Source organism: Denticeps clupeoides, chromosome 2 (assembly GCF_900700375.1).
Source record: "Denticeps clupeoides chromosome 2, fDenClu1.1, whole genome shotgun sequence".
Taxonomy (NCBI): domain Eukaryota; kingdom Metazoa; phylum Chordata; class Actinopteri; order Clupeiformes; family Denticipitidae; genus Denticeps; species Denticeps clupeoides.
This window is the reverse complement of record NC_041708.1, coordinates 23317334-23342241: the sequence shown is the minus strand read 5'-3', so window position 1 is coordinate 23342241 and position 24908 is coordinate 23317334. Positions and strand designations below refer to the sequence as shown.

Genomic DNA, 24908 nt, shown 5'->3' with positions numbered 1-24908 from the left:
GCTGTTTAGAGCAGATCCATTCTTTTACCAAACCGCTGTCACTCCCTGAAAATCTTCAGAGGATAATTAAAATGTAATTGCACAAACAACTACCGGTTTCATAGGCCTATTACTAATTTCAAATCTTATAATATACTAATATTTATTTATATAGGAAGAAAGGAGCATATGGTTGTACAAAAATGTAACGCGGTCCATTGACGCATCTTACACACATTTCCCCCTGCAAGCTCCAAATAGTTTTTAGTGGCTTAATCAAACTGGGTTAATCTGGCCCTGCTATAATAAAAAGGGAGATAAACATACAAAAAGAGAGGATAAAAGAAAAACATGAACAGGTAGAACAATAGGAAAAAATCTATGTAAGTCTATGGATCTATAATGTGTTACAGGGCTGATATGATAAGGGAATGTACTCATCCTCATAATGCAGTTAAAATCTGCAGTTCCCCCGTTAACCACCAGAGGGGGGGTAAACACCATTTTTTTTCACACAACTGGATGGAACAGCAAAGAGTCATTAAAAATAAATAAATAAATGATCGACAATAAATTACTTTCCCCTTTTACCCCATTTTAAATTCTTCCATGGCACATTTCACTCTTTTGATATTAACTGCTAAGCCAGCTGGGTAAATTAAGACAATTCACAAAAGCAAAGAGTTTTATTGACAAAAAGGGAAAAAAAAAAAAAAAAAGACAACAAGCCTTTATGGTTTATATATATATATATATCATTTTTATTCTATAGAAAAACACAGCATCTGATGAGGGCTGCATTTGAACCATATAGCTGCTACCAAACTCCAGGGGGGGGGGTTTGATTAAAACAAGCAACAAACCAAGCAATAATCTGTACACACATCAGTCCGCCTTCTCTGAAACTTCTCTCACACACACACACACACACACACACACACACACACCCATTTATACACACAAGCAATGCTGAGCAGGACTGTTTCTCCTGTTGACCCCAGCTGCTCTCCCCCCTCGGGATGACAGGTCGCCGTCCCAGCGTCCAGCAGATACAGGAAACAGAAAACTCTATGCTCCTAATACAGTACATTCTCTAGTTAAGGGCTGATAAATATGCGCCAGTTGGTTTCAAAATATATTCAAAGAGCCATGCGGTCCACAATATACATACAGTACAATAAATAGTCACAGGTCAATACAGCTTCACGTTTTTTTTTTTTTTTAAGGAACATCTGAGCGATAGAGCAAACAGAGTGGGCAGCATTTGCAAAGGCAAGATGGCTGCAGATACGTTTTCTGACATCTAGAGACTCTTGCCACTTTCGTGCATAGTGACCAGGAAAAAAAAGAGCCAAATCTGAGCTGCCTTGGTAGCCTCAAAAAAGCCCCCCAAAAAAACAAAAAATAAAAATTAAATAAGAAAAATTAACAAAAAACACATATCTTTTCTGTCATCTTGAGACCCTTGCCACTTTCATGCAAAGTGACCATGACAAAAAAGAGCTGAGCTGCATTGGTATAAAAATTAAAATAAAATAAATAAAAACACATATCTGGCAAACCAGCTCCCTGTGTGTACGAGTGACTGTGCTCACTTCTGACCACTAGAGGTCCTGGCAAGGAAGGTGGGGAGAAAGAGAAAACAAAGGATGGACACAGCCAAAAAAAAAAAAAACACATCTAAGATGGGTCGTTTTGCAGATGTGCTGGTTGCTAGGATGCAGGTCTGTGGGTGTAGAAAGGGATGATGGCGATGGCGCTGATAACCCGCCGTACTCTAATGGCCTCCTGTGAAAGCCTGAGACGCCCGTCGTCCATCACCTCCCACAGAAGGGGGTCTGGCAGCCCCCCACCCCAACCTCACTTTTTAGCCTGGCAACCAGGCTTTCCTTCTGATCAATGGTGGCTGTGATGGTGACTGTTAACCTGGCACACCAGTGTCGGAGACCTTGATTTCACCCCTTCAGTCTCAAATTCATCCACTTTTGCATTTAACCGTCTATATGCTGCATTTGCAAATGCTGCCCCAAAGGAAGATAATATAGTTTCACAGACAGACACACACACAGTTGACATTTCCAGTTGTAACATTTGTTCTATCTTGGCTGCATAGTCTTCCTTTTTTTCCTTGGTTTTTGTTAAAGAAGAACCAGATGCGCCACGAGCAGGTCGAATAACGACAGAAAAGTAGCATTGGCAGCGAGACCTCGGCTTCTTCCGAGCCTCTGAGAACCAGGTAGCAAAACCAAAAAAAACTTCAACAAATAGAACAGGTGGAACAGTCCAGTCTTGTGGTTAAGAACCAGCCGTTTGCATTCATCCGATGCAAACCGGGGACTCGGAAGGCCGTTGGAGCAAAGGAAAAAATAAAATAAAATAAAATGACTCAAAATATCAGTGCAGGTTCTGGGAACACAGTGACAAAGCGTCACAGATAATCATCTACTTGGCTTTCTGTACAATCAGACAAATGATTATTGTGGGGAAACTCATTCTTGGGGACCTTGGTCAGTTTTTTTTTGCCATCAGTTGCACAAGTCACCAGGTACAAATACTGATAAACAAAACTGCTATAGTCACATGGACTCTACCCAGGTTTATCAAAATTGCTCCAGCAGCTTATTGCACAACGCGTGTAAGCAATACTGTTTGACCCTGTGTGAACTGCTAAAGTTCACACCTTGACCTGGTGCTGCAATGCAGCCTGGATCAAGGGCCACCATTAAAGGTGATGTATGTATTTCCCGCTGCTCTCTTAGTACAGGGGCTTGTCCACAGTAGTGGTAGGAGCAGTAGTACTACATCACCACGTGGTCCAGGATTTGCATCGCCAAGAATGATTTTCCTTCAGTGGTTTGCATTGTCTGGTAGAAGCCCTGCACTGCTGCCCCAGGTAGTCCCGTCAGGGCAGAGGTGGCAGGATTTGGGAATATCACAGTGGGCGTGCCGCATGCTTTCAGTAGGAGCGTACGCTCAAAAGGCCTCTCTTTGTCCTGTCACCTGACACACACACACATACGCACACACAATTCCAGTATCAAAAACCCAGGCTGAAAATAAATACTTTTACACTGAACAAGTATAAAAACTCCTGCTGCATTCTCAGCAGGTAAATAAAATACACATGACACTTGTGGACCATGTAGACACTACAGTGTAAGATGCACCACCCCCCTCAAAAATACCACATGTTCAACACACACACACACAAAACAGATGGGAAACAATATAAAAATCAATCTTTTGGCTTGTAGGTCTGTAGTTTCACTAAACTAAACTATAAGCTATATGAATTGTGAACACTTGAGTCCTCTGTATGGCATCTCAAAGACAATTTAAACAGTACAGTCACTCCTCAACCTCCTCTATCAGTCATATACTAAATATATATTTTAGCACAATGAAACTTTGCTTCTAGCCAGGGTCTGAAACAGTAAGCGGTGTAATAGCAGAACATTGCTTGGTTTACTGCAGTCTTAATGGGGACCCTCAAAAAGGCGCAGGCCAGAACGATAATTTTGGTGAGCTGCACATCTTTGGGCCAAATATTTTGGGTGCCTATTGGTGTTTGAGCACCCACCAGTACAGCAGAGACTAGAATAAAACACTGATTTGCCTTGCGCCAATGGCCAAGATAATGATCACTCTGTCTAGAACTACCTTGAAAATATGGCCCATACACATTATAGCACTGATTGTTCGACTGTAGATGAATAAAATGTGAGGCTTTCTACCAGGAATCATGCAGAACAGCAGGAATAACCAGAGGTATATTGCCACGTTTTAAGGGACCAAACAGGATTGCACACAAGTCCACTTACTACAGTATGTCAATCCTGACTAACAAGAAGCAATCCGCAAAAAAGAAAAAAAAAAAAAGGCATTATCTTAGGTTCAGGCATGACGTTCTTCCCACTGGGAACTCCATATGGATTTATTGCGTATCTGTCAGGCGGGGGACTTCCTCGCTAAAAGCCCTACCAGCCAATCTATTGATTTTTACTTGCGTACAAACGTACAAACATACACGCACAGTATGCAGATACAGGACAGCAGCCGACGGGTTTTCAACATTTACCTCTGCTGAGGAACTAGAGAACTGATTTCGCCATTTCCATGGTAGTCTGTTGTCCTTGCATTGTTTCCTATGGCAAGGTTTGCATTTGTCCACAAGAATGCAGAGTTCATCCACAAGTCATCATGATAAAAACAGGAAAGTTTATCCGCTGTTATAGTCTGAGAGGTACCCCATGAAATGTATCCCTTCCCGTGAGTGAGTGGCAACTATCCTGTATCTTACGTGGCCCTCCCGGCCTGTAGAGGGCGATATGGTTCAGCTGTTAACAGTCTCACTGCAACCACACGGCCGTATGAAGAGCAATGCAAGCAGAGGAACGTGAAAGTGGCGCTAGCAGTACAGCGACATTCGACTGCGGCGCATCGCTTCGCTGATCAGGTAGGCGGGGCTGACCTCCGGCTCCTCCGTCATCACTACAATGTTCTGCCACTCCCCGCACTGATTGGACTTCTTAATGGTGTCCACCACGCACAGGGCATACAGGCAGTCCTCGAAGGTGGCAGCCATAGTGAGCGGCCGTCCATCCCAGGTGCGCCGGTCGTCCTGGTCCTGGAAAGCCTGCCTAATGGCCTGTACCATCCGGATGGTTCCGGTGAGGTAGGGCAAGGGGATGTCGCTGAAGGCTTTGTCGGGCAGCGAGGCGTTCCCCAGTGGCGTACTGTCCTTGAGAAGAAGCTCGCGACCACCTTCTCCACTGTTCTTCTGGCCGTAGAGGTCGGTGCCGCTCACGGTTAGCCTCCCCGCGGTCCCCACGACCACCACCTCTTGCCGGAACTCACCGGGCACATTGAAGTTCAGGGTGACCGTGCAGCAGGCGCCCCCATCGAGCACCATCTGGAAGGTGCAGAAGTCGTCGCTGGTGATCTGCCGGATGCCTCGGATGTGGTCTGTCTGCTTGACAAAGGTCTTGAGGAAGCCGTGCACCTTGGCCGCACGTCGGCCTGTCAGAAAGGTGAGCAGGTCGATGATGTAGCTACCCACTGAGTGGAGGCCACCTCCGCCCATCAAGTCGTCGCAGCTCCAGTTGTACTTCTTCCCCAGCAGACTCCCGCCATGGACCTGCGCCTCGCAGATCAACAGCTCGCCCACGTACCCTTCCTCCAGCAGCTCCTTCATGCGAACGAATGCTGGCAGGAAGCGCAGCACGTTGCCCATGATGCTCAGCAGCTTGGGGTAGTACTGGGCTGCAGACATCATGCGGAAGGCGTCCAGTGGGGTGGCCGTGCGATCACAGATGACGTTCTTGCCGATGCCTTAAAAAAAAAAAAAAAAAAAAACAGCGTTACAATCCTGAAGACAAGAAACGAGGTCAAGTTACATAAAATAAGCTCTAATTAAGATCTTGCTTCTTACTACCAGCAAATCCCTCATGAAGACCAACTTCTCTGAAGGCTTCATAAATATGAATGAGATTCAATGTGGTAGCAGTTTGAAACCTTGGATTATGGGTGTGAAGTTCTAGGTTAATTTTAGCAGAACTGTCATGTGATCATTATACTCAAGAGCCATTGGTTGTAAAGAGTGAAGTCCCAATTAAACCTAAAATCACAGAAAAAAGCAGCCTGGACAATTGCCATCCATGAGAGCAAAGGCTTCTTTGGGTTGTCCAGTGAGAACCGACCAAATGTTTTCTCTGGTCACTGCAGCTCTATCCTAGAGGCAAAAGAAACAACCCTCGAGCTGTAACTTTTTCCTGGACTCTGAGAACAACAACAAAAGAACTTCACAGATAATCTCTTCATTAGCTCCCAATTGCAATTCCAGGGCAGGAAATTAATCCCACTGACCCACTTCGCACACACTATAGGGAAAAGGGCCCGGATATGACAAAAGAAGTGGGCCTGACCTGAGGTTGTCCACTAGTGGCAGCCAAGAACCTCAGAGAGCCAGACACGTTGAGCTTATAGTACAATGGTTTACATCTTTGTCGCAGAGTGGATTAGATTACTGTGCGTACGCATGAAGCGTCAAAGAGTCAAACCGAAGGGTGTGAGGTTTGGCTGTCAGTGGCAGAAAGGACCAACTTCAACAAAGATCGGGTAGCGATAGCAATCATTCGTTGTGCAACTGTTCACCAATCGAGAATACTGCGATACATGAGAGTTATCTAGTAGCCCTGCAGAGATCCAAGGAAAATCCTATTCATATTCACACCGTACACACAGCACCGAGCTTTGTGTCAGACCCATTACAGTGCTGACAGCTCAGAATGTTCCAAATGACCTTTCTTTACCAGTCACACTCATAATCAAACACAATATAAAAGGTCGGGGTGATGAGCCGTCCCCACACTCTGCTCCCCGGGAACCTTTCATGGCTGCCCACTGCTCACTTCAATGCAAATTCATTTCAGATATATAAAAAGCTTCAGTACAACCCTGATCATTATTGATCACCTTAATGATATTTTATCATATTTTTCCTTAAGTAATATATTATTATTAATTTTCCTTCTGAATATTGGTTGTTTTTTTTTTTTTTTTTGCCTTTTTCAATGTTACCAGACTAACATTGCCAGATTCTGGCGACTGCTCGCCTGGGCGAGTCAGTACTGCTATGTTCACGAGAGGCCCTTAGGACAAACCTCAGTGACAGCAGTGTCATCGTACTGACAGAGCAGCTCGGGTTAGGTGACCTCTCATGAGCGGCCCCTCCACTGAGGTGTTGACTGTGCTGAGAGGAAGTCCCTGCCCTTCAGCTAAATGATACATGCCACTTTACTAAGATGACAATCCATCTCCATCATAGACGGCAACTTGGAATAAAGACCATGACGTCCATACTCATCACGCATCAAACAGATAATATTTGGAGACACAAAATGATTCTAGAATAAATCCACAATACTGTAGCGGTAAAGCACGTTGTGTAATGACGAAGTTCAGTATCTTCCCACATTCATTTGAAGTCTGGCTTGTTACCAGACCTGATGCACTTGACCCCGGCTTGCTTGGAGTTGAGTGCGCTGGCATTACCGAAGAGCCAGTCTGGCAGGTGGGGGGGTCGGCGCTCAAAGGAGAAGCGGCTAATGGAGCAGAAACCGCCGGTGGGATTGCTGCACGTCGCGCCACATCAATAATACAGTAGCTGTGCTCAAATCTCCTCGCAAAGCCACGGGGACGGCATGGGCCGCGATTCAGATTGCCGCTTCAACAACGGCGACAAAAAAAATTGGCCTCCGTCCTTTCGTTAAGATTAAGAAGGTGTTATGTTATACCTGTAGGTGTATATGAGAAAAATAATACCCTCTTCTAGCTCCACTTGCTCTGCACAATGACGTGCAGTCTGAAATGACACGGCATATTGTGGGCTCCTGTAACCAGCCAACACCTTCTGCCACCGTCCTCCCACAGAGGGTGACTAATACAGTTGGACGCTCGGCTGGAAGAGACGTGCCCTAGAAAAACAAACCGGGACAGGTTCACTGCTGGAGGAAAGCGTTTCAACTCGCAGAACGGGCGAAAATGCTCCGGCCCGCATGTTGGGGCTAAATTGGCCAGCTGGGACCGGAGCGTCATATACATAACAAAGAGGCTCCTGCAATGGACTACAAATCCCTTGGGTTCGTGGCGGCAGGTCCTTATGAGGACAGACCGCAGCGGTAATTCCAAAATAATGAAAGGGGAACTATGCTCCAGAGTGTAATTCACCTGTGCGGTGTCGTCTGAAGAAGCTATGAAGGTGATTTCAGATTACACCACCTCACGATTTGCGTCATGGTTCGATCCAATTCTCAATTATTCTACATTAATTCACATTATGTTTTCAAATAAATCAGTGAGATGAGAGTTAAGGACTCGTTCACACGGACGTATGAACCAGGCGCTTTTCTGCCGTTCGTGACTGTAGACTGAACGCGATCAGAACCAGCGTTTGGTCGGCTGCGTGTTAGGATGGCGCCAAATAGTAGCCTAGTGGGTAACACACTTGCCTAAGAATCAGAAGACCCAGGCTCAAATCCCACTTACTACCGTTGTGTCCCTGAGCAAGACACTTAGCCCTGAGTGTCTCCTGGGGGGACTGTCCCTGTAACTACTGATTGTAAGTCACTCTGGATAACATTTCATGCAACATTTTCTTTCCGTCAATTTCAGCCGACATCCCGATAAACTTTACACAGCAAAGAGCGTTAAGCAGCGTCAATCAAACCCCAGTGAAGCAGCAATCAAACGCAGCTACAAAGCGCAGCAAAAATCTGTATGTGGTTCAGAGGGCGTTCATTTCAAAGGTCCGTGTGGACGAGGCCGAAATCCTGCCCGTGGCGCTGTACCACCACAGTCACTACCAACACTACATTTTAACTAGAAATCTTATGCCTCCACCAGAATATCACCAAGTAATGGCATTATGACGTAACCGTTTGTTCTGCACTGCATCCATGCAGAATTCTCCACGTCTGCATCATGATGCATCGATTATGAGATTCATTTCAACATCCCTACATCCAGAACATTTTAAAAGCTTCAAACTATCAGATATATCTCACATCCAGAAACACAAACCACAATTGGTCTGCTGACAGAATTGGATAAAAAGTGATGAAGCACCGACGACCATTTCTCAATTACGTTGAGGCGCTGGGTGTAACCGGGCTGACGTGTGAGTCAAAAGGAGGCGAGAAAACACTTAACAATCCATCCCTGCAATGAGTCAATACTGAGGGGCAGTGATGTTGAGAAAGAATGAGAGAAAAATTTCCAAGTAAGGATCTGCAGCGACACAGTAAGGTGAGCCAGAAGCCTCAGGAATTGGAGTCACGCCTCATTATTGCAGAGAAAAACGCATTTTCACCCACGCTATCCAAGAACTGGAGCTTGTAAAACAGGTCCCTTCCACACTCAACACGCTTACTCACTACTCACACATGCACAGACAAGGCTCCAATCAACACACTGACGCAAATCAATGCAAATAACGAGTTTTTCTAGCGAAACACCCATGAATAGATAATCAATTGTTTAATAAAGTGCAGGACAGAGATACACACAATACATACGTCAGTGCAACAGTAGTACTAGTAGTACATACAGTATCAATAAGCGCTTGGTATTGACAGGAATTTGATGATACAATAAATATTATGAAATTCAATTTATCATGATATATTGATATTTTTCTTAAAACATTGACCCTGCCATGTCCATACACATTAAGTAAATACCAATTTAATACAAATCACTATAGACTGTTCATATGCATATATTCTATTTACTACAAATCATTGAATGTAAAATAATACAAATTATTATAGTTTTGAAAATTGCTAGAATCTCTAAATGTATAATATGTATTTTTCATACACCACTAATACATATACTGAACACAAGTTTAGAATGTAGCCTGACACCGTGATTACAATCCTTCCTGATTAGCATTATTGTGATACAATTGTGTATATATGTGTGTGTGTTTGACAGCTGTATTTTCAGGACACAGCACCTCGCATCTGCATCATTGTGACTACAGCAGATATGTAGCCGGCTTCCTGCAGCGCCCCGCTGCTTTCTGCTCTTGTTCCTGTGCCACACAAATCATCTGGGCCTTTGCTGCATGGCTGCTCTATATTCTAATGCAACCCGTGTCCACAGGCGCAGGGACGCTGGCAGTTGATAAGCCCTGCGGTCTGAGCTACACTTCTGCAAACGCAAATGAACAAATATTTTCCCCGCGAACGCAGTGTGTCTACGGATACGGATATGACGTACGAGTAGCCACACAACGGGAAAAGGGGCTCAGCGTGGTAAGTGTTCTTACAGAAGCACAGATAATATCAGCTAAATACGGACGCACATACAATACGGATGCCTGGGGAAGGAAGGCGGGAATGGGATGAGGGTTTAACGCTCCTCGGAGCTAGAAGCCGTGGGGACAGGTCTGGGATTGAGTTACAGCTATCGTGGGTGATTCATACCAGCCCGTACTGCACTGCATCGATCTGGGACTAGAGTCCGTTCCAACTCCCTCTCAGCAGGCTGACGACAGCACCTCCTCCAACCAAGAGCCCCAGCGGAAAGAACTAGAGCTTCTGCAAACAAGGCTTTTAAAGCGGTGTCAAATCAGCAAATATTTTTGTCAAAATACACCAAAAGATGTATCGCTGAAGATCATTATATCACAGGGTTCTCGCATTTTTACTAAAGAATTTTTAGTCTAAGGCAAATTTTCATGATCATATGTTCTCTGCAGCAAATTTGAAAAAAAAAAAAACCTCAAATTGACCAAAATATTGTTAACTAAACGTATGACAACCCTGAAAAGCTTAACTTAAACGACAGAGTTTCTTCCTCAAAGTTCGCACAAGCCTGAGCCCATTAGGTTCCGGGATGTATCACCAGCTGTAATGTACACGACTTTTAAAAGGAGACACAGGGCAGCAGAGGTGCTGGAATATGGAAGCAACGACACCACATGATTCACTACATAAAGCGAACAAAGATACTATAGACCTGAGCTAGTTTCAAACGTAGTAGTTGTAAACGTAGAAAAAGTCTTCTTTATACAATCAGATTTCAATGACTTTTCCATGACTTCATATGTTTATTTTGTATTCCAAAACTTTTCAAGACCTGGAAAATTCTCTTTTCACATTCCATGACTTTTCCAGGTTTTTAATGACCATAGGAACGTTGTACCATGATAAACTACAAGGTAAAATCCAATCCACCTCCAAGAATTCAACCATAAGCTGACGTGCCAACGAAATGTATCGAAATGCTCACAACTAAATGTGTCCCCTGCTTTTAACCCATCACCCTTGGTGAGTAGTGGGCAGCCATGACAGGACGGTGGGGACGGTGCTTTGCTCACTGCACCTCAGTGGCACCTTGGGGGATCGGGATTCGAACCGGCAATCTTCTGATTACAGGGACGCTTCCTTAACCGCTAGGCCACCACTGCCCCAGAAAGCACAACACACGGTGCACACATCACCGTTTTGAGAGGTACCTTGATCAAGAGGAGCTTGGTGGTTCAGCAACTAGCAACCTTCCAATTATGGGTCCACTTCCTTACCCGCTCAATTCTCATCTTGTCTCTGTAGAATTATTTTCATTTCAGTCCCACAGAAATTGATAGAGTGGGGAAGAGTGAGCTTTTCCTTGATCTTAACCTTGGTGTGCCAGAGGCGGTGCGCCTCTTTGTCCAGGGAGCGATTCATCTCATGATCAAAGTAGGTCAACAGTTGCTGATTTAGTGCAGAAGTAATTAGCCTTTCCACCAAAATCAAAACAGTGCAGAAGACAGAACGTCTCCCCTTCAGCCAATTTAACTCTGTTTCCGAGAGAGGATAAATGTCAAAACCAACGCTAAAATGCTCATCAATAATTCACTCCAAAAAGGGATTTGGTATTGCAAAGGATGTTTCCCAAGAAACCAAAACGTTATATTTCTGTGCCATTATCCTCCTTTTTAGCTCATAAAACCAACACGCTCTTTAGAAATGTTAATGGAGCATTCATGGGTATTCATACTTTTTAAAGTGACAACCCTGGCCGGATAAAACAGCCTATTGTGGTTTGATTGCTGCTTCCTATAGGAAATGCAACCTTTAGCTTTTGATCAAATCCATTTGTGGAAGAGGAAGCAGGGGATAGAAAAAAAAAAACCCTAACAGGATCAGTTGCAAGTAGTAGTAGTAGAAGAAGAAGAAGAAAAATGTATGGAGAACATATACAAGAGCCTACAAACAGAACGTAGAAGTTCTGAATCAACAGTTGTTGAGAGCTGTTTCTCAAGGGTGCTATGCATAATTGCTCTATACTTCACGTGATGTTCTTTAACCATCCTCTCAGGGATATGGTTAGCAATCAACACTTAGCAAGCTGTCCTGTTAATTAATGAACTTTAATAATCAAAGTATGAGAACCATCATGAGAAACATCAGAAGAGCATGGAATATCGCCACAGTTATGGGAACCTATGTGGATGCTTCACAGAAACACGATGTGGGGGGAAGGAGACTTAAAAGACCATTCACTTCACTTACATTCACTTAAAAGAGAAGGCCTCACAGTGAACCATTATAGTTTAATGAGGAGAGGGCAGCAGATTGAGGACATTAGCATTACTCAGTGAGGACAAAAAAGCCTTCTGGACTGCTCTCTTGCCATGTGGTTATGGATGCTATGCTCACATACATAGGTACGTTTCCAATTCTTCCATTCCAGAACATCCCACACTGGCCCTGATCCGTAGTCAAAACAAGCAATAATACAAAGTTAACCTCCACACTTCAGAAAAAGAAATAAAATGTCAGTCATGATCATGTCCTTTGTGGAAATTGTTCTCCTGCCAATTTGAGGAGAGCTGTGAACCTGACAGCCTTTCTCCTTGATTCCCCTTCTCTCCATGAGCGCACGAGATTGATCTCCTGTCATCGTTCCGTGTGCTTCGTCAAGCTCTACTCCCCTCGGGGACTAATTAGCCACTGGGCTACCCTCGCCTCATTAGGGCACAATGCAAAACAACAAACCATAAAATGTCGGTCGGCTAACGAAAGGACAATATATTTAACAGCACAGGATTATTACACACTGATTGTACTTTTGCCCTTCTAGCATGCCAGCTAATGAGCCATGACGATGTGCGCACACACACACACACACACACACACACACAACTAAACTCTACATTGCAAATAACATCATTAGATGTGTTTTTTTGCACCCGTTTTATTGCCTGATACTGCCGCATCTTTCCATGGGAATCAGAAACCTAAATTAGCTCTGACTTGCCTCTGAATTTCCCTCTGGGATGACTTTCAATCAATCAATCAATCAGCTACACTGCTGCATCCGTGTTAAAACGCACTCCAAAGACAGAGCCGATTCGTTCAGCCTCCTCTTCTTCCTGCCGTGCTGAATTGTAAGTTTAATATACCGTTTTTTAGCTAAGTCCAAGTGCAATATTTGAACCTAAGCGACATTGACTCAGCATCATCATTCGATTCAAATCTAATATGATTTCCTCGACATAACACAGAAGCTGTGTCAGCGCTGAAGATAGATCAAAACAGATCTATGGCGGCCTGCCTAATGGTTACGCTGTGGGCTCTACAGCTTTAGTGGTCATGTGTTCCTCATTTCACCAAAGAACCTCCTGCACCACGTTGTAACTGACGGTCGGGTGGCTCACGGAGTTACCGACAAACGAAGCATGCGCTCACAACGACATGCATAACAACAAGAAGGCGTCCAACTGTAGGCCATTATGCTAATTGTTGGCATCTAGCTTCTCATTAAGAGGCTGTCCAGTAATTAATTCATAAGTCACGTCGGAAAAGCACTGATTTAATTGATGCATCACCGTGCAAAGAATGCACAAAAATTGCAACGCTCATATCCACAGTAACACAGGAAGAAAATTGGCCTGGAAAAGGTCAATTAGAGAAAATCACCATCTTAGCAATTCAAACTGGCTCATGCAGTTTTTGGACGAGAAAGAGGCTTCAGGCAGACAAATGTCCACAACACCCTCATCACTATGGCCATTTCTTTTTAGGGTGATTTCTGTCAATGAACATTGTCTTATAAATAAAGAACCTTCCAAGGTGTCTACGCAGCATTGTTACTTCAGTGGAAATCACCACGGAACTGCTTGGCTCACCATTTGGTGACAGAGGGTCACCCTCAGTGTCATTTCACTACGAATGACAAAAGTAGTGGGTGTGCCGTGAGTCATTCCGCACACTCACTGGCGACAAAGCTTGCGGAGGAAATTCCACACTAAAGAAAAAAAAAAAAAAAAAAGAGAAAAACCATGTGACTACATACCATGCTGGCTCGAGCAAATGATTCCTCATTCCTCCCAGCACCCACTTGTCTTGGTAAAAACCACGCATCACCACGTGTCTGGTATACCTTGCCTAGTGAGCTCGTGTCATGTTGGGTCACGAAACAAGCATGGCTCTTCTTGGACGGATGAGAAAACAAGCCCCTCAGTGTCTCGGTCTCTGCCTCCATTAATATTCTGCTTTGGGCCGGGAGTTTGTCACAGTCGTTATTGAATTAGACTCATCCTCCCTTAATTAGTTTGGCAGAGAAAATAATACTGGGCCCACATGGACAGATGCAGCCGGTCTGTGAAAAGACTTTTGTGGGGGGAAAATAATACAAAACACGCTCCATGTACCTAATATGTAGAAGGGTGGTAGTAGCCTAGTGGGTAACACACTCGCCTATGAACCAGAAGACCCGGGTTCGAATCCCCCTTACTACCATTGTGTCCCTGAGCAAGACACTTAACCCTAAGTTGCTCCAGGGGGAGGGGCTAGTAAAAGTGGAGTTAGTAAAAGTGTAAGACACGTGTAGTTCAGTGAAATGGTGGCCGCACCGTGCGCGTTTCTTTGTTCATGCTACTACTGCCAGGTAGATTGAGTGTATTATTTATGTGTATGTGTACACATGTTAAGACCACTGATGTGCTGTGGGATGGGAAAATACTGGAAAGATTCTGTTCAAGGTGTTTTTGAAAGTACTTATTGCATTTATGTTAAGTAAAACTGGTTTGTACTATTATGAAAATGGTTGTTCGATGGGTTGAAAGCACAAGTATGTGGGTTGATTCTGTAAAAGTGATAGCAGATATTGAACAAATGTAATATTTGAATGTGTATTTCTGTTGAGATTAACCTGTGAGAAGACTGAAAATGTAATGTAATTCTGGAAGTGAGAATATGTAAATTGTTTGTAAAGTTGAGTGTAAAATGTATTTTCTTTAGATAAAGAAATGCCTGCATGAGCGAACGACACTAATGATTCCTGCCTGTGTTTTCTCTGTTAAATACAGAAACCACAGACGCAAATACATTTTTTTTTTAAATCTGTCACAGTCCCGGGGCGCTGGGATCTGTAACATAAGTCACTCTGGATAAGGGTGTCTGATAAATGCCGTAAATGTAAATGTAGAAGGCCAGAGTCGAATCTTTTAGCCATCCAAATCATCAGATGAGCCAGTTAACACTACGGATGTTGGAATTAATGGTATAATCAATGCATTGCAATGCAGATGTGGACGTTTTTGCTCAGACGCAGTGCAGAACATAATCGATTAGATCATAATGGTGATATGCTTGGTGATATTCTGGCAGCGTCATAAACATTCTCGTTGAAAAAAAGCAGTGCTGATAGTGACTGTAGCTGCCTGATCTGAGCACAGCGCCTGCCTCTCTGTTTCACGCAGCATGGCCACTCGCACCGCGGTCAAAGTTGAAATTTGTTGAACTTTGCGACGTGCAGTCACATAGTTTCGTGCGACCAATAGAATCAAGGCAGGCGAGTCTTCTTTCTGCCACTTTGAAAAAAGCTGATCTTAACAGCCTCTGAGTGTCCATAATCTTCTAACTGGGAGACGATAATGCACTTTTTTTCGCGCTGAACCCCGAACCTTGCGGCGAGAAAAAGGTTCGGGGATTTTCTCCAATGAGCAGGTAAGAGGACAGAATCAGCCATTTTTCTGCCGTTCAGGTTGTAACGGGTATGGGTTGGTGCATAGTGGAGGAAACTCTGGTGAAGCATGCGGAGAAAGGAGGCCCACCGGGAAGAAAGAGAATCTTTATGCTTACAGCACCTCAGGTAAATGTCGGTAATCGCTCGTACGTGAGACACTACACGTACCAAACGTTGATGCTTTTATGGAACACAAAATTAATAAATAAAGGGACCAAAGGAGCTTGGACCAGTCTGCTCGGTTCCTCTGCTTGGTGGAGAGTTCATTTGCATCAGGACCGGGGCAGACGACTAACTCCGCCCACAACATAGTGCCGTGTGCACTTAAAGGAGAACTACCAGTATATACGACTGCTACAAGGTGAGCGTGGATGAACAGGATTTTATTTTTTTTGCTCATTGTAGCAGATCAAAGCGTCCACACAGGAGATCCAGGCCTTAACTCTTGTAGTTGAAAACATCATGTGACCATGTAGAAAATGTATGTGATGCATCACGATCGATATCGAGGCACTGATAATAGTAATCAAATCAATTTGGGAGACCATTGAAAGTTCACACCTCTAGTGTGAAAAACTGAAAATTGTGTAAAGCCGAGGAATTGCTGTATGAAATTGCACATGTTTGCACAGTACAAAGTATTATAGAAATTATCATCAAATTATTTTTACAATGACAAGACTATGAGACAAGGCAAAAGTCAAAGATACTAAAGACAGGTAGTATCAAAAAATTCAGAATTTTTATACACTCACAAAATACAGTGAAGCCAAACGTATTTAGAAATGGGTCGCTGCTTTTTGGTTTTTCCTCAACGTGTAGGCCCATGTTTTACAGGGCTGCGTAAAATGGCAGTTTGAATATGCTTGGTGCGCTGCAGAGGTGCCCAGTGCTCCAGTGCAGAAATATCTGGGAGAGAAGCGGGGAGGAAAACGTTGGCCGAAGTCATCAAAGTCAACTGGCGACATGGCAGCACATTCTGCCAGAGGATCCAGCTCCAGCTGATGAATTATTCAGCCACGTTGCCAGGAGCGGAATGTGCGGCAGCCCTGCTTGATCGTTCTGAATGAGAACACACACACAAAAGGCGGTTTTTGTGGGTTAAATGGGAAAGACGGCTGCGATTTCTCCAGACACCCCTACACGCGTCCTGGAACGACACAAATGCTGAGCGGTCTCAACCGATGCCACCCAACAGCGCAAAATTTGAATAAGTTATCCAGAGATGCGATCAATACGTGGACAAAATTCGTTTGAAAGAGTAAGAAAACCGAAACGGGGAGGAAAGGGGAGTGTTCTTCTGAGCACAGCGGAGATAAAGGAATTAAAGAACTGAAACCTGACCCGGTCATACAAAGGCCTGTCAATCAAGCTAAATAAAAACCAGAGTTGTATATAATGCTTAATAACGTTTTTTCACAATTACTCTAAGGCAAACTTTCACGACCAGTTTTAAACGTTGCAGTTGTAAACGTAGCAAAGCGTTTCTCACACAGTCTTACAGGAACTATTTACATCATTAGGCGTTCATGCGTCAATCCAATTTCAATGACCTTTTTCATAACTATATAGGTTTATATATTCCAAAACCTTTTTTAAAGGCCTCGAAAACTCTCTTTTCAAAGTCCATGACCTTTTCACGTTTCTAGTCACCGTAGGAACCCTGCAAAGAAAATTCATGCAACATACACCAATTAGACCTGATATAGTGGCTGTAGGGTAATGTGGCCAAGGCATCACGACTCTCGTTTCTTTCCATTTTTAAAAGCCAGCCTAATATAAAAGAAGGCAAGCAGGACGTTATAAATTGAGATGGCTGAAACCAATGACTTGCTAGGTGACCAATGCAAAAAAGGAAAGATCTTTTTGCCGTTGTTGCAAGCCTCAACAACGAAGTTCCTGTTTCCTGCGATCAACAAGACAAACCCACACAGACAGACATTCTCACCCCTGGAGGTCTGCGCCACAGAACATTTTCCAATTCGTCTTTATTGGGTGATACGGGGCCCTTTTTGTGGGTAAAACAGAAGAAGTGCATTTGGGCATGCAACAATCTCAAAGTGTCACATTTTGTGACACTTCATGCTGCACCAGGGACGGTCCCAGGGTGAAAATAAATGTTCAAGTCTGTGAATGTGAAGGTTATTCACATACAAACCACACAAAGACTCGTACTGCAGGAAGCGAGAGTGAAAGGCAGCCTACGTTTTCCTGCTCGCTCACACTTGTCCTGCATTCAAACACATCAACGTGCACAAATACTCCATTCATATCATTACCACAGATATAGAAATATTGTTTCATGGCATTAAAAAATATCAATCTTTAAAAACAGGATTTCACATATAAAAATGCTCGTTTGGATTTCACGACTGGAGGAAAATATAACGTAAAAAAGGATGACAGGGTGGGTCAGACTAAAAATAGGCCTTTGTCAGGAGACTTGATTAAAAAAAGCTCTTGCGCTGGGCTAAATGACCCTAGGACATGTGCTACAATCTCATGGGATTTGCTCAAGTCGGTTGCCTTTACAGAAAATCCGTATGACCCATCCCATAAGGACAAATGCTTTATTTTCCCTTTAGAACAATCTGCTTTCTTTCTTTATCAGTGAAAAAAAAAGATGAGCATAAGGATAAGTGATGAGTGAGATATTTGCTGGTTTACATGATAGAGAAGGTCAGCTTCTCGGATAACCTGATCACCTGCTGAAGGCGTGGCTACTGGGAAAACGTCAGGAATTCCTAGGATGAACAAACTGAGACACCTACTGCTGTTTCACAATGACTTAAGTTGTACATTTTGCATTTTAAATCAGGGATAAGACTTCTTCTTTATGGGAAGCCTCGTAAGTATAAAAAGCTCCCACCTACAGAGGCCTGAGGTGCCAAAGCCATGATATGCGGCGCACCCTACACACATGCACTGGAATGCTCACTTTTCAGTGGTTAAAGCGGCAAAACGAGCTCTGTGGGGCATTTCATTTACGGAACAAAGCCAATTTCACAGGTCCCCTTTTCCCCCCCGAAACCAAGGCAGTCTCTCCCTCTCTACCGGCCGCATTAGCATGTAAATGGCCATCGAGACAGCTTAACGCGAAGAGCTGGGAATCGTCCGGAACAAGCACATGCATTCAGGACAAGCATGGGAATGCCACCGCTGGTAACTTTCAGAGGTTTTCTGGCAAAAAAAAAAAAAAAAACCATCACTAGAGCGCAAGCAGGAACTATAGTTTCCAGCGAGTAAATAACTCCAGTTTTAGGTAGGCTCGCTCCATTCTTGGGGGCCGTGTTGACGAAACGTCTGCTTGCATCAGTGGCCGACCTGTTACCTGATAGTGCAGTCTTTTGGTGTCTGCATCAGACACCAGCGCGCCGCAAAAGGTCAATCGAGTTATCCACAGGCCGCTAGCGGCGTGGCCCGCTCGGTGCCGAGCGGCGAGAGATAGACACCCGCGTGAATCTGCATACGGCGCGGCATCTTGGATTGCGGCACTGCGACACAAGGTTTTCCGCTGTAATATGAATTCACACTGAAATGCATTAGCGCAATCTGGGCCTGAAGCGCAAAAAAGTGGCCCGAGGATCAGTCGCAAAGTCCTGAACGCCGAGAAACTCCCCCTATTCGTACGCCGACGGGCTCATCTTAACCCAGCATCAACGCACTTTTTCACACCCTCGCGAGAATCCCAACGTGTGTGCTCACAGACGCCAAGTTCTGGCAAAAAAAAAACAAAACGCTGAAGCGGGAGGGTGGGGTAGGGTATCCCGGTCCTCAGACAAGCAATGCGGACCGGCAGGAAGGACCGGTTTTCCGTGACGCAGGCGGTGCGGGCGCGGCCCGGGGAAATCCGGGGTCCTTCTGTTAAAACCACGTGAATAGGCCACCGGCGTTGGGTACGATATTTTCCAGGCCCGTACTCCTATTCTGGGCCAGCTGATTAGCCTTATCGAGGAACGGCACCAGGTAAACATGTCAGCACGGAGCAGATAGGGATCGTCCCGCCTCTTTCAGAGGGGAAGTGGATTTGCATTATGACTCAGCTAGTAGTTCGAGCAGCGTGGTCACCCCGGCTCACACTTCTACGACCCGTTCTAGTCAAAATTACCATTGCATAGCACTGCAGTTACCACAACACACGCCGACAATTCAGAAGTACCCTTCAAGTCGAGAAAGATTATAGTAAATACAGACAAATACAGGCTGTAGGCCGTCTAGTCCGGTAATAAAAGAGCGCCGCAGATATGACACTGCAGGCGTGAACCTCTTCGGTGGTCTCCACACCAAAAACACGTAGGTCAAAAACACGTAGCTGAAGATGCCCACTGCTCACATCGGAAGCCCGGCATAAGCTTGCGTAGAAAATCTCCGGAGAGAAATCTCCCTCCAACTTTTAAAATGTTGATTTAAAAAAAACACAGAAATCAAAAAATTAATAAAAAAAAATCAAAACCCCCACTCAATATCTTCATACCAACACTATTTCCGGTGGACAGCATTCTGACAACCAAGGTAGACGTGATAAAGATAAAGTAAAGTGAAGTGATTGTCACATGTGATACACAGCAGCACAGCACACGGTGCACACAGTGAAATTTGTCCTCTGCATTTAACCCATCACCCTGAGTGAGCAGTGGGCAGCCATGACCAGCGCCCGGGGAGCAGTGTGTGGGGACGGTGCTTTGCTCAGTGGCACCTCAGTGGCACCTTGGCGGCTCGGGATTCGAACCGGCAACCTTCTGATTACGGGGTCGCTTCCTTAACCGCTAGGCCACCACTGCCCCAAAAGGAGCCACCTGGAGATGCCGGGGATTGAACCCGGGGCCTCATACATGCAAAGCATGCGCTCTACCACTGAGCTACATCCCCTTCAACAACAAAGACGTGCAGAGTGAGGCAGGGCAGTATTTAATATTAAATATTTGTGCCAGGGCTCGCTCTGTGTGGGCAGCACTGGCAGATTATAACTTTATCCCGGTGTGATCCCAGCTTATCAACAGGCATCAACATCAGATATCCTGCACACCAGGGTTTTCTGTGGACTAAAAGGCTGATTTAAACATCTGCAAAAGCATGAACCAGAAGAGCACAAAGTCACAGGTCCAAACCCTGCCATTATGTCCCTGATCTTTACCCCGGGTGTCTCCAGGGGGACCGTCCCAGTCACTACTGACTGTAAGGCGCCCTGGATAATGACACGTGTCATTAGGTCCCAAGCTGAAGTTCTCGCCGCAACGTGGGATAATTTTAGGCTGGTGGACACGATCGCAGGCCCGGAAATAACAACGGGCACGAACCCCAGTGGCTATTTTGTGCTGCCACTAAAGCCCTGCACAGGCCAGGCTGTCTGCCCCAGCAACTGGGGGGACGTGGGTTCGGAAACAGTGTTCGAGAAAGCAGCACGGAGGGGAAAAAAAAAAATTATACCACTGGACGGGCACACCTAAAAAAAAAAGACGTATTTCCATACCGTTCATATGCAACGGTCGGCCAATTAACAGTGTGATTAGGTGCCATACACCGGTATTACAGGACTCGGGGTGCCGTCTTAACATGTTTAAATTTAGCTGATTATTGCTAACAGGAGGCCAAAAAAAAAAAAAAAAAAAAAGACATAAATATTTACAATAAAGGTGGGAGCGAAAAAAAATCGATATAGTGCGATTTATCGCGATACTTTGAGAAACGTGGTTTAAACTTTGCTCTTTTTTTTTTTTGCTTTTATAATTTGAAATCGCGTATAATTCACATCGCATCGTTGTTTTAATCGCCCGACCCGATGCCGGCTACCATTTCGCTCCTCGGCCACCTTCCACCGACTTGATGCTCCTGTGCTGGATTTATTGGGCTGAAACCCGTTTACCAGCACCGATTAGCCCCCCGGTCCGCCGGCTCCATCTTACCCAGCGTTTTGACGGCGATCTGCCGCGTTAGCGGCGGCGGCAGGTTGATGCAGACCAAATCCACATCCTGGTGCAGCAGCACGTCGTCGATTCGGCTGGTGTAGAACGGCACGTCCATCTCCTTGGCGAGCTCCTCCGCCTCCTCCTGCGTCCGGCCCCACAGAGCTTTCACGGCGAAGCCCTCCTGCTTCAGCAGCGGGACGATCACCCGGGCGGTCAGGCTGGTGCCGAACACGCCGACCCCGGGCAGCATGGCTCGCCTGCGGCCGCGATCACAGCTCGGTCCCGGGCTTCTCCTTCACCGTCGCGGACGCTGCTGGCCAGCCACCTGCACGGAGCGAGCCGGCGCCGCGCGTTCTCCTCGCACCCATTCCGGTCAAATAAAACGAAACTAGCGGTGAATTGAAGCGGGCGTTTGTCTAAAGCGACGCACCATCCTCGCCGCTGCGTCCCCGTTTTCGCATTCGACTCTCCGTCAGCGGCTGGATTTCTTCCTCTCCGGGTCCATCGGGCTGATCTGTGGCGGTCCGGCTGCGGGGCGAAGCGATGTTGCAACGCCGTCCTCGGCGCGCCGTACGTCAGCCTCCCGGTTCATCCCGCCCCGCCCCACCGGGCAGACGTGAGGAGCGTCGGCGGCGTCACAACGCAGGTGAGCCCCGGAAAATGCGCTCGTTTTTCGTGGTTCCGGAGCCCAGCCCCCGAAATGAATCCCAGGAAGCCGACATAAATAAGAAGGCGCTTTTTAAAACCTACGATTAGAAGGCGATTATTGTGTTAGCATCACCTAGCATCGAAGCTATAGAAGCGGAATTTCTACCCGCTGTTAATTGTCATAGGGTTACAAATTATAGTGCTTAGAAATTATTGTGTTATAATACGTCAAATTATTATTATTACCGTGAATGGGAACGTGGTTTTTGTTATCTGTAAATACATTAGCGACTCGGCTAAGGCGGCTCTTGCTGGGAGGGTGTGGCCGCCCCCCTGCAGTATAGTGGGCTGCACCTGTGAATTGCGGGGTTACATGGAAGCGGTACAGAGCGTACCAAGTTGGGAGGAGTATGGGGGGGCGTGTCCGTCGCCGGGCGAAGATGAATGTCCTGTAGAGTTCAGGGACTGTGTCTGTGGCTGAGGAACTTTAATTCTCTCCTGCTGAGAGTGTGTGCGTTGTGAGCGGAAGTATACGTGCTGTGAGTTACGTATGCGCATCCGTACACAATTGTTAACGTTTGTGCTGAAATGCTTATGTCGTAATCTGTAGTGTGATACCACCAGTGTCGAGGCCGCAAACCGACTAAATGAATGAATACCTATATCTTTAAACAGTCATCTGTCGCAACACTGTCCCTACAAAAGTATTGTGGCGACCGAGCTCAGTGATGAGGAGAGAAGAGACGATGACACAGCTGAGAAGCCTTTTATTAACCAGAACTTCTAACACCAGGAACAGGCACAACAAGAGGACAGCAGCAGGCAACAGTGGAGGCTTTCACCTAAAGTCACTATATGCCCCTTGCCTGCTCTATTTACCTCCAGTTTCCAGGTGACAGCCCACCCACTCACCCAACACTTGCCCTAATGGTGGGTACAACCTGGCCTCACTACCCCCAGAGGCGGCCATATGTAAACAAGCCCAGCCCTATTGGCTGCAAATGCTACAGTATGCAGGTATTGCATCTGTATCCGCAAAACACGCAGGATGCGGACCACGGCTGTACGTGCACACAAACGTGCATAGTTAGCAGCAAGTATATTCGGCCTGGTTATGAGTGTAGAGGGTGGGGATGTTTTATATTGCCGTGTTTTTCGAGGTGAAGTGATTGTCATTGTGAAACACTGCAGCGCAGCACACGGTGACACAACGGAATGTCCTCTGCTTTTAACCATCACCCTTGGTGAGCAGTGGCACCTCAGCGGATCAGGATTCGAACTGGCAACCTTCTGATTACGTGGCCGCTTCTTTAACCACTAGGCCACCATTGCCCTGGCAACCACAAGATTGCATGCTGCATAAATTTTTTATGTTATTGTGACTACTGTGACTGTTGTGCTTGTACTGTTAGGACCTGGAGTTAAGTAAATGTGTGTGTGTGTGTTTATTTAAATAAATATTTTCACTCCTCTAGCATTACTAATCTAAAAAAAAAGGTGGTGACAGCAATACCAGCATAGATTACAATTATCTCCTGTCTATTGATGGGATGGTAGTAGCCTAGTGGGTAACACACTTGCCTATGAACCAGAAGACTACAGAGTCACAGGTTCAAACCCCACTTAATACCATTGTGTCCCTGAGCAAGACACTTAACCCTAAGTTGCTCCAGGGGGACTGTCCCTGTAACTACTGATTGTAAGTCGCTCTGGATAAGAGCGTCTGATAAATTCCATAAATGTAAATGTATTGAACACACACGCCGCAAAGGTTTCTTGAAAATTTGAAGGCACGCGTTACTGACTGACTTGTCTCTCCCGCATCTCTGATGGACAATTCAATTTGAATGTCCACTTCAGCTTGTCACAACGCCCCCACTGGTTTACCGAAATTGGTTCAATTGGTTCTGCTGGTAGCATTTTTTCGGAATCAATAGTTCTCTGGCTAAACCGATTGTTGCCTACAGCACTGAGAGCTAAAGCACTGAGACCTAAAAGGCCGATGGGTTCATTTTTAGTTGAATATCGTCTGGATAGTAGACGTGTATGAGGATGTAACACGATCAGGTATGCACGTGATAGCTGAAATAAACCCAATAAAAAAAAATAAAAAAAAACACCAAACAAAACTTTGATCTCCACATTCGGTCATGCGCTGAGATCATTTGGACACGGTAGGACTGTTGGAGCGTCTTATTAGTACTGTTCCCCAGAGCTACTTTGCATTAGCAGAGGAGCAACCTTTGAAGCTGCAAGCAATTGGATTTCTTTGTGATCCGGATCGCTCCCAGATATTCCATGGAATGAATAGACGGTCGCTTCACCGCAGGGGGCTCCTCCTCCTGGATCATTCTGTCATGACTGTTTAATCTCACACTTTCCATGCACAATGTTGTATTGAAGCTATGTGGCTGGTGCTATATATGGAAGGAAACATTGTTAGACCTGTAATTGACTGGGCGTGTCCCATGTAAATTGTTATCCATGTAAATGAGCTGCCGGAGATGGGAGGATAATGAAGTCCGTGGCACAGGGTGGCGTTCTTCATGAGCATGGAATAAATAAATTGTGCCATCTGGGCATGTGGTCGTACAATTACAACGATAAAATGGACAGATTATTGACATCCATTAATAAATGGCTGTTATACAGTCATCATTTACAAACTACATTTTGAACACAATTAATTGTCAGGTTGCTTTTTTATATTCCAATTTTATTCAAATAATAAAAAAAAAAAAACGTGTCTGGATGTTATTGATTGTCTTTGTCTTACCATTATTGTTGTAACACAATCTGAGGAAGCTACGCTTAAAAAAAATGCTTTAATGCTTAAAAAAAGCTTTGTTATGC

General features: G+C 45.2%; 1 protein-coding gene and 1 non-coding gene across 2 annotated transcripts; both read right to left on the bottom strand.

Annotated features, from left to right (window-relative positions):
* Positions 1-716: 716 nt before the first annotated feature.
* gfod1 (glucose-fructose oxidoreductase domain containing 1) lies at positions 717-22152 on the bottom strand. The gene is made up of 2 exons (XM_028970000.1): positions 21405-22152; positions 717-5310 (listed from the first exon to the last, which is right to left on the bottom strand). Exons 1-2 carry the CDS (start codon positions 21655-21657, stop codon positions 4388-4390), a joined length of 1176 nt encoding a protein of 391 aa, XP_028825833.1. The 5' UTR covers positions 21658-22152; the 3' UTR covers positions 717-4387.
* On the bottom strand, positions 20299-20370 carry trnaa-ugc (transfer RNA alanine (anticodon UGC)). Its single transcript has one exon. It is a non-coding gene; the product is annotated as a tRNA-Ala (tRNA).
* Positions 22153-24908: the final 2756 nt, after the last annotated feature.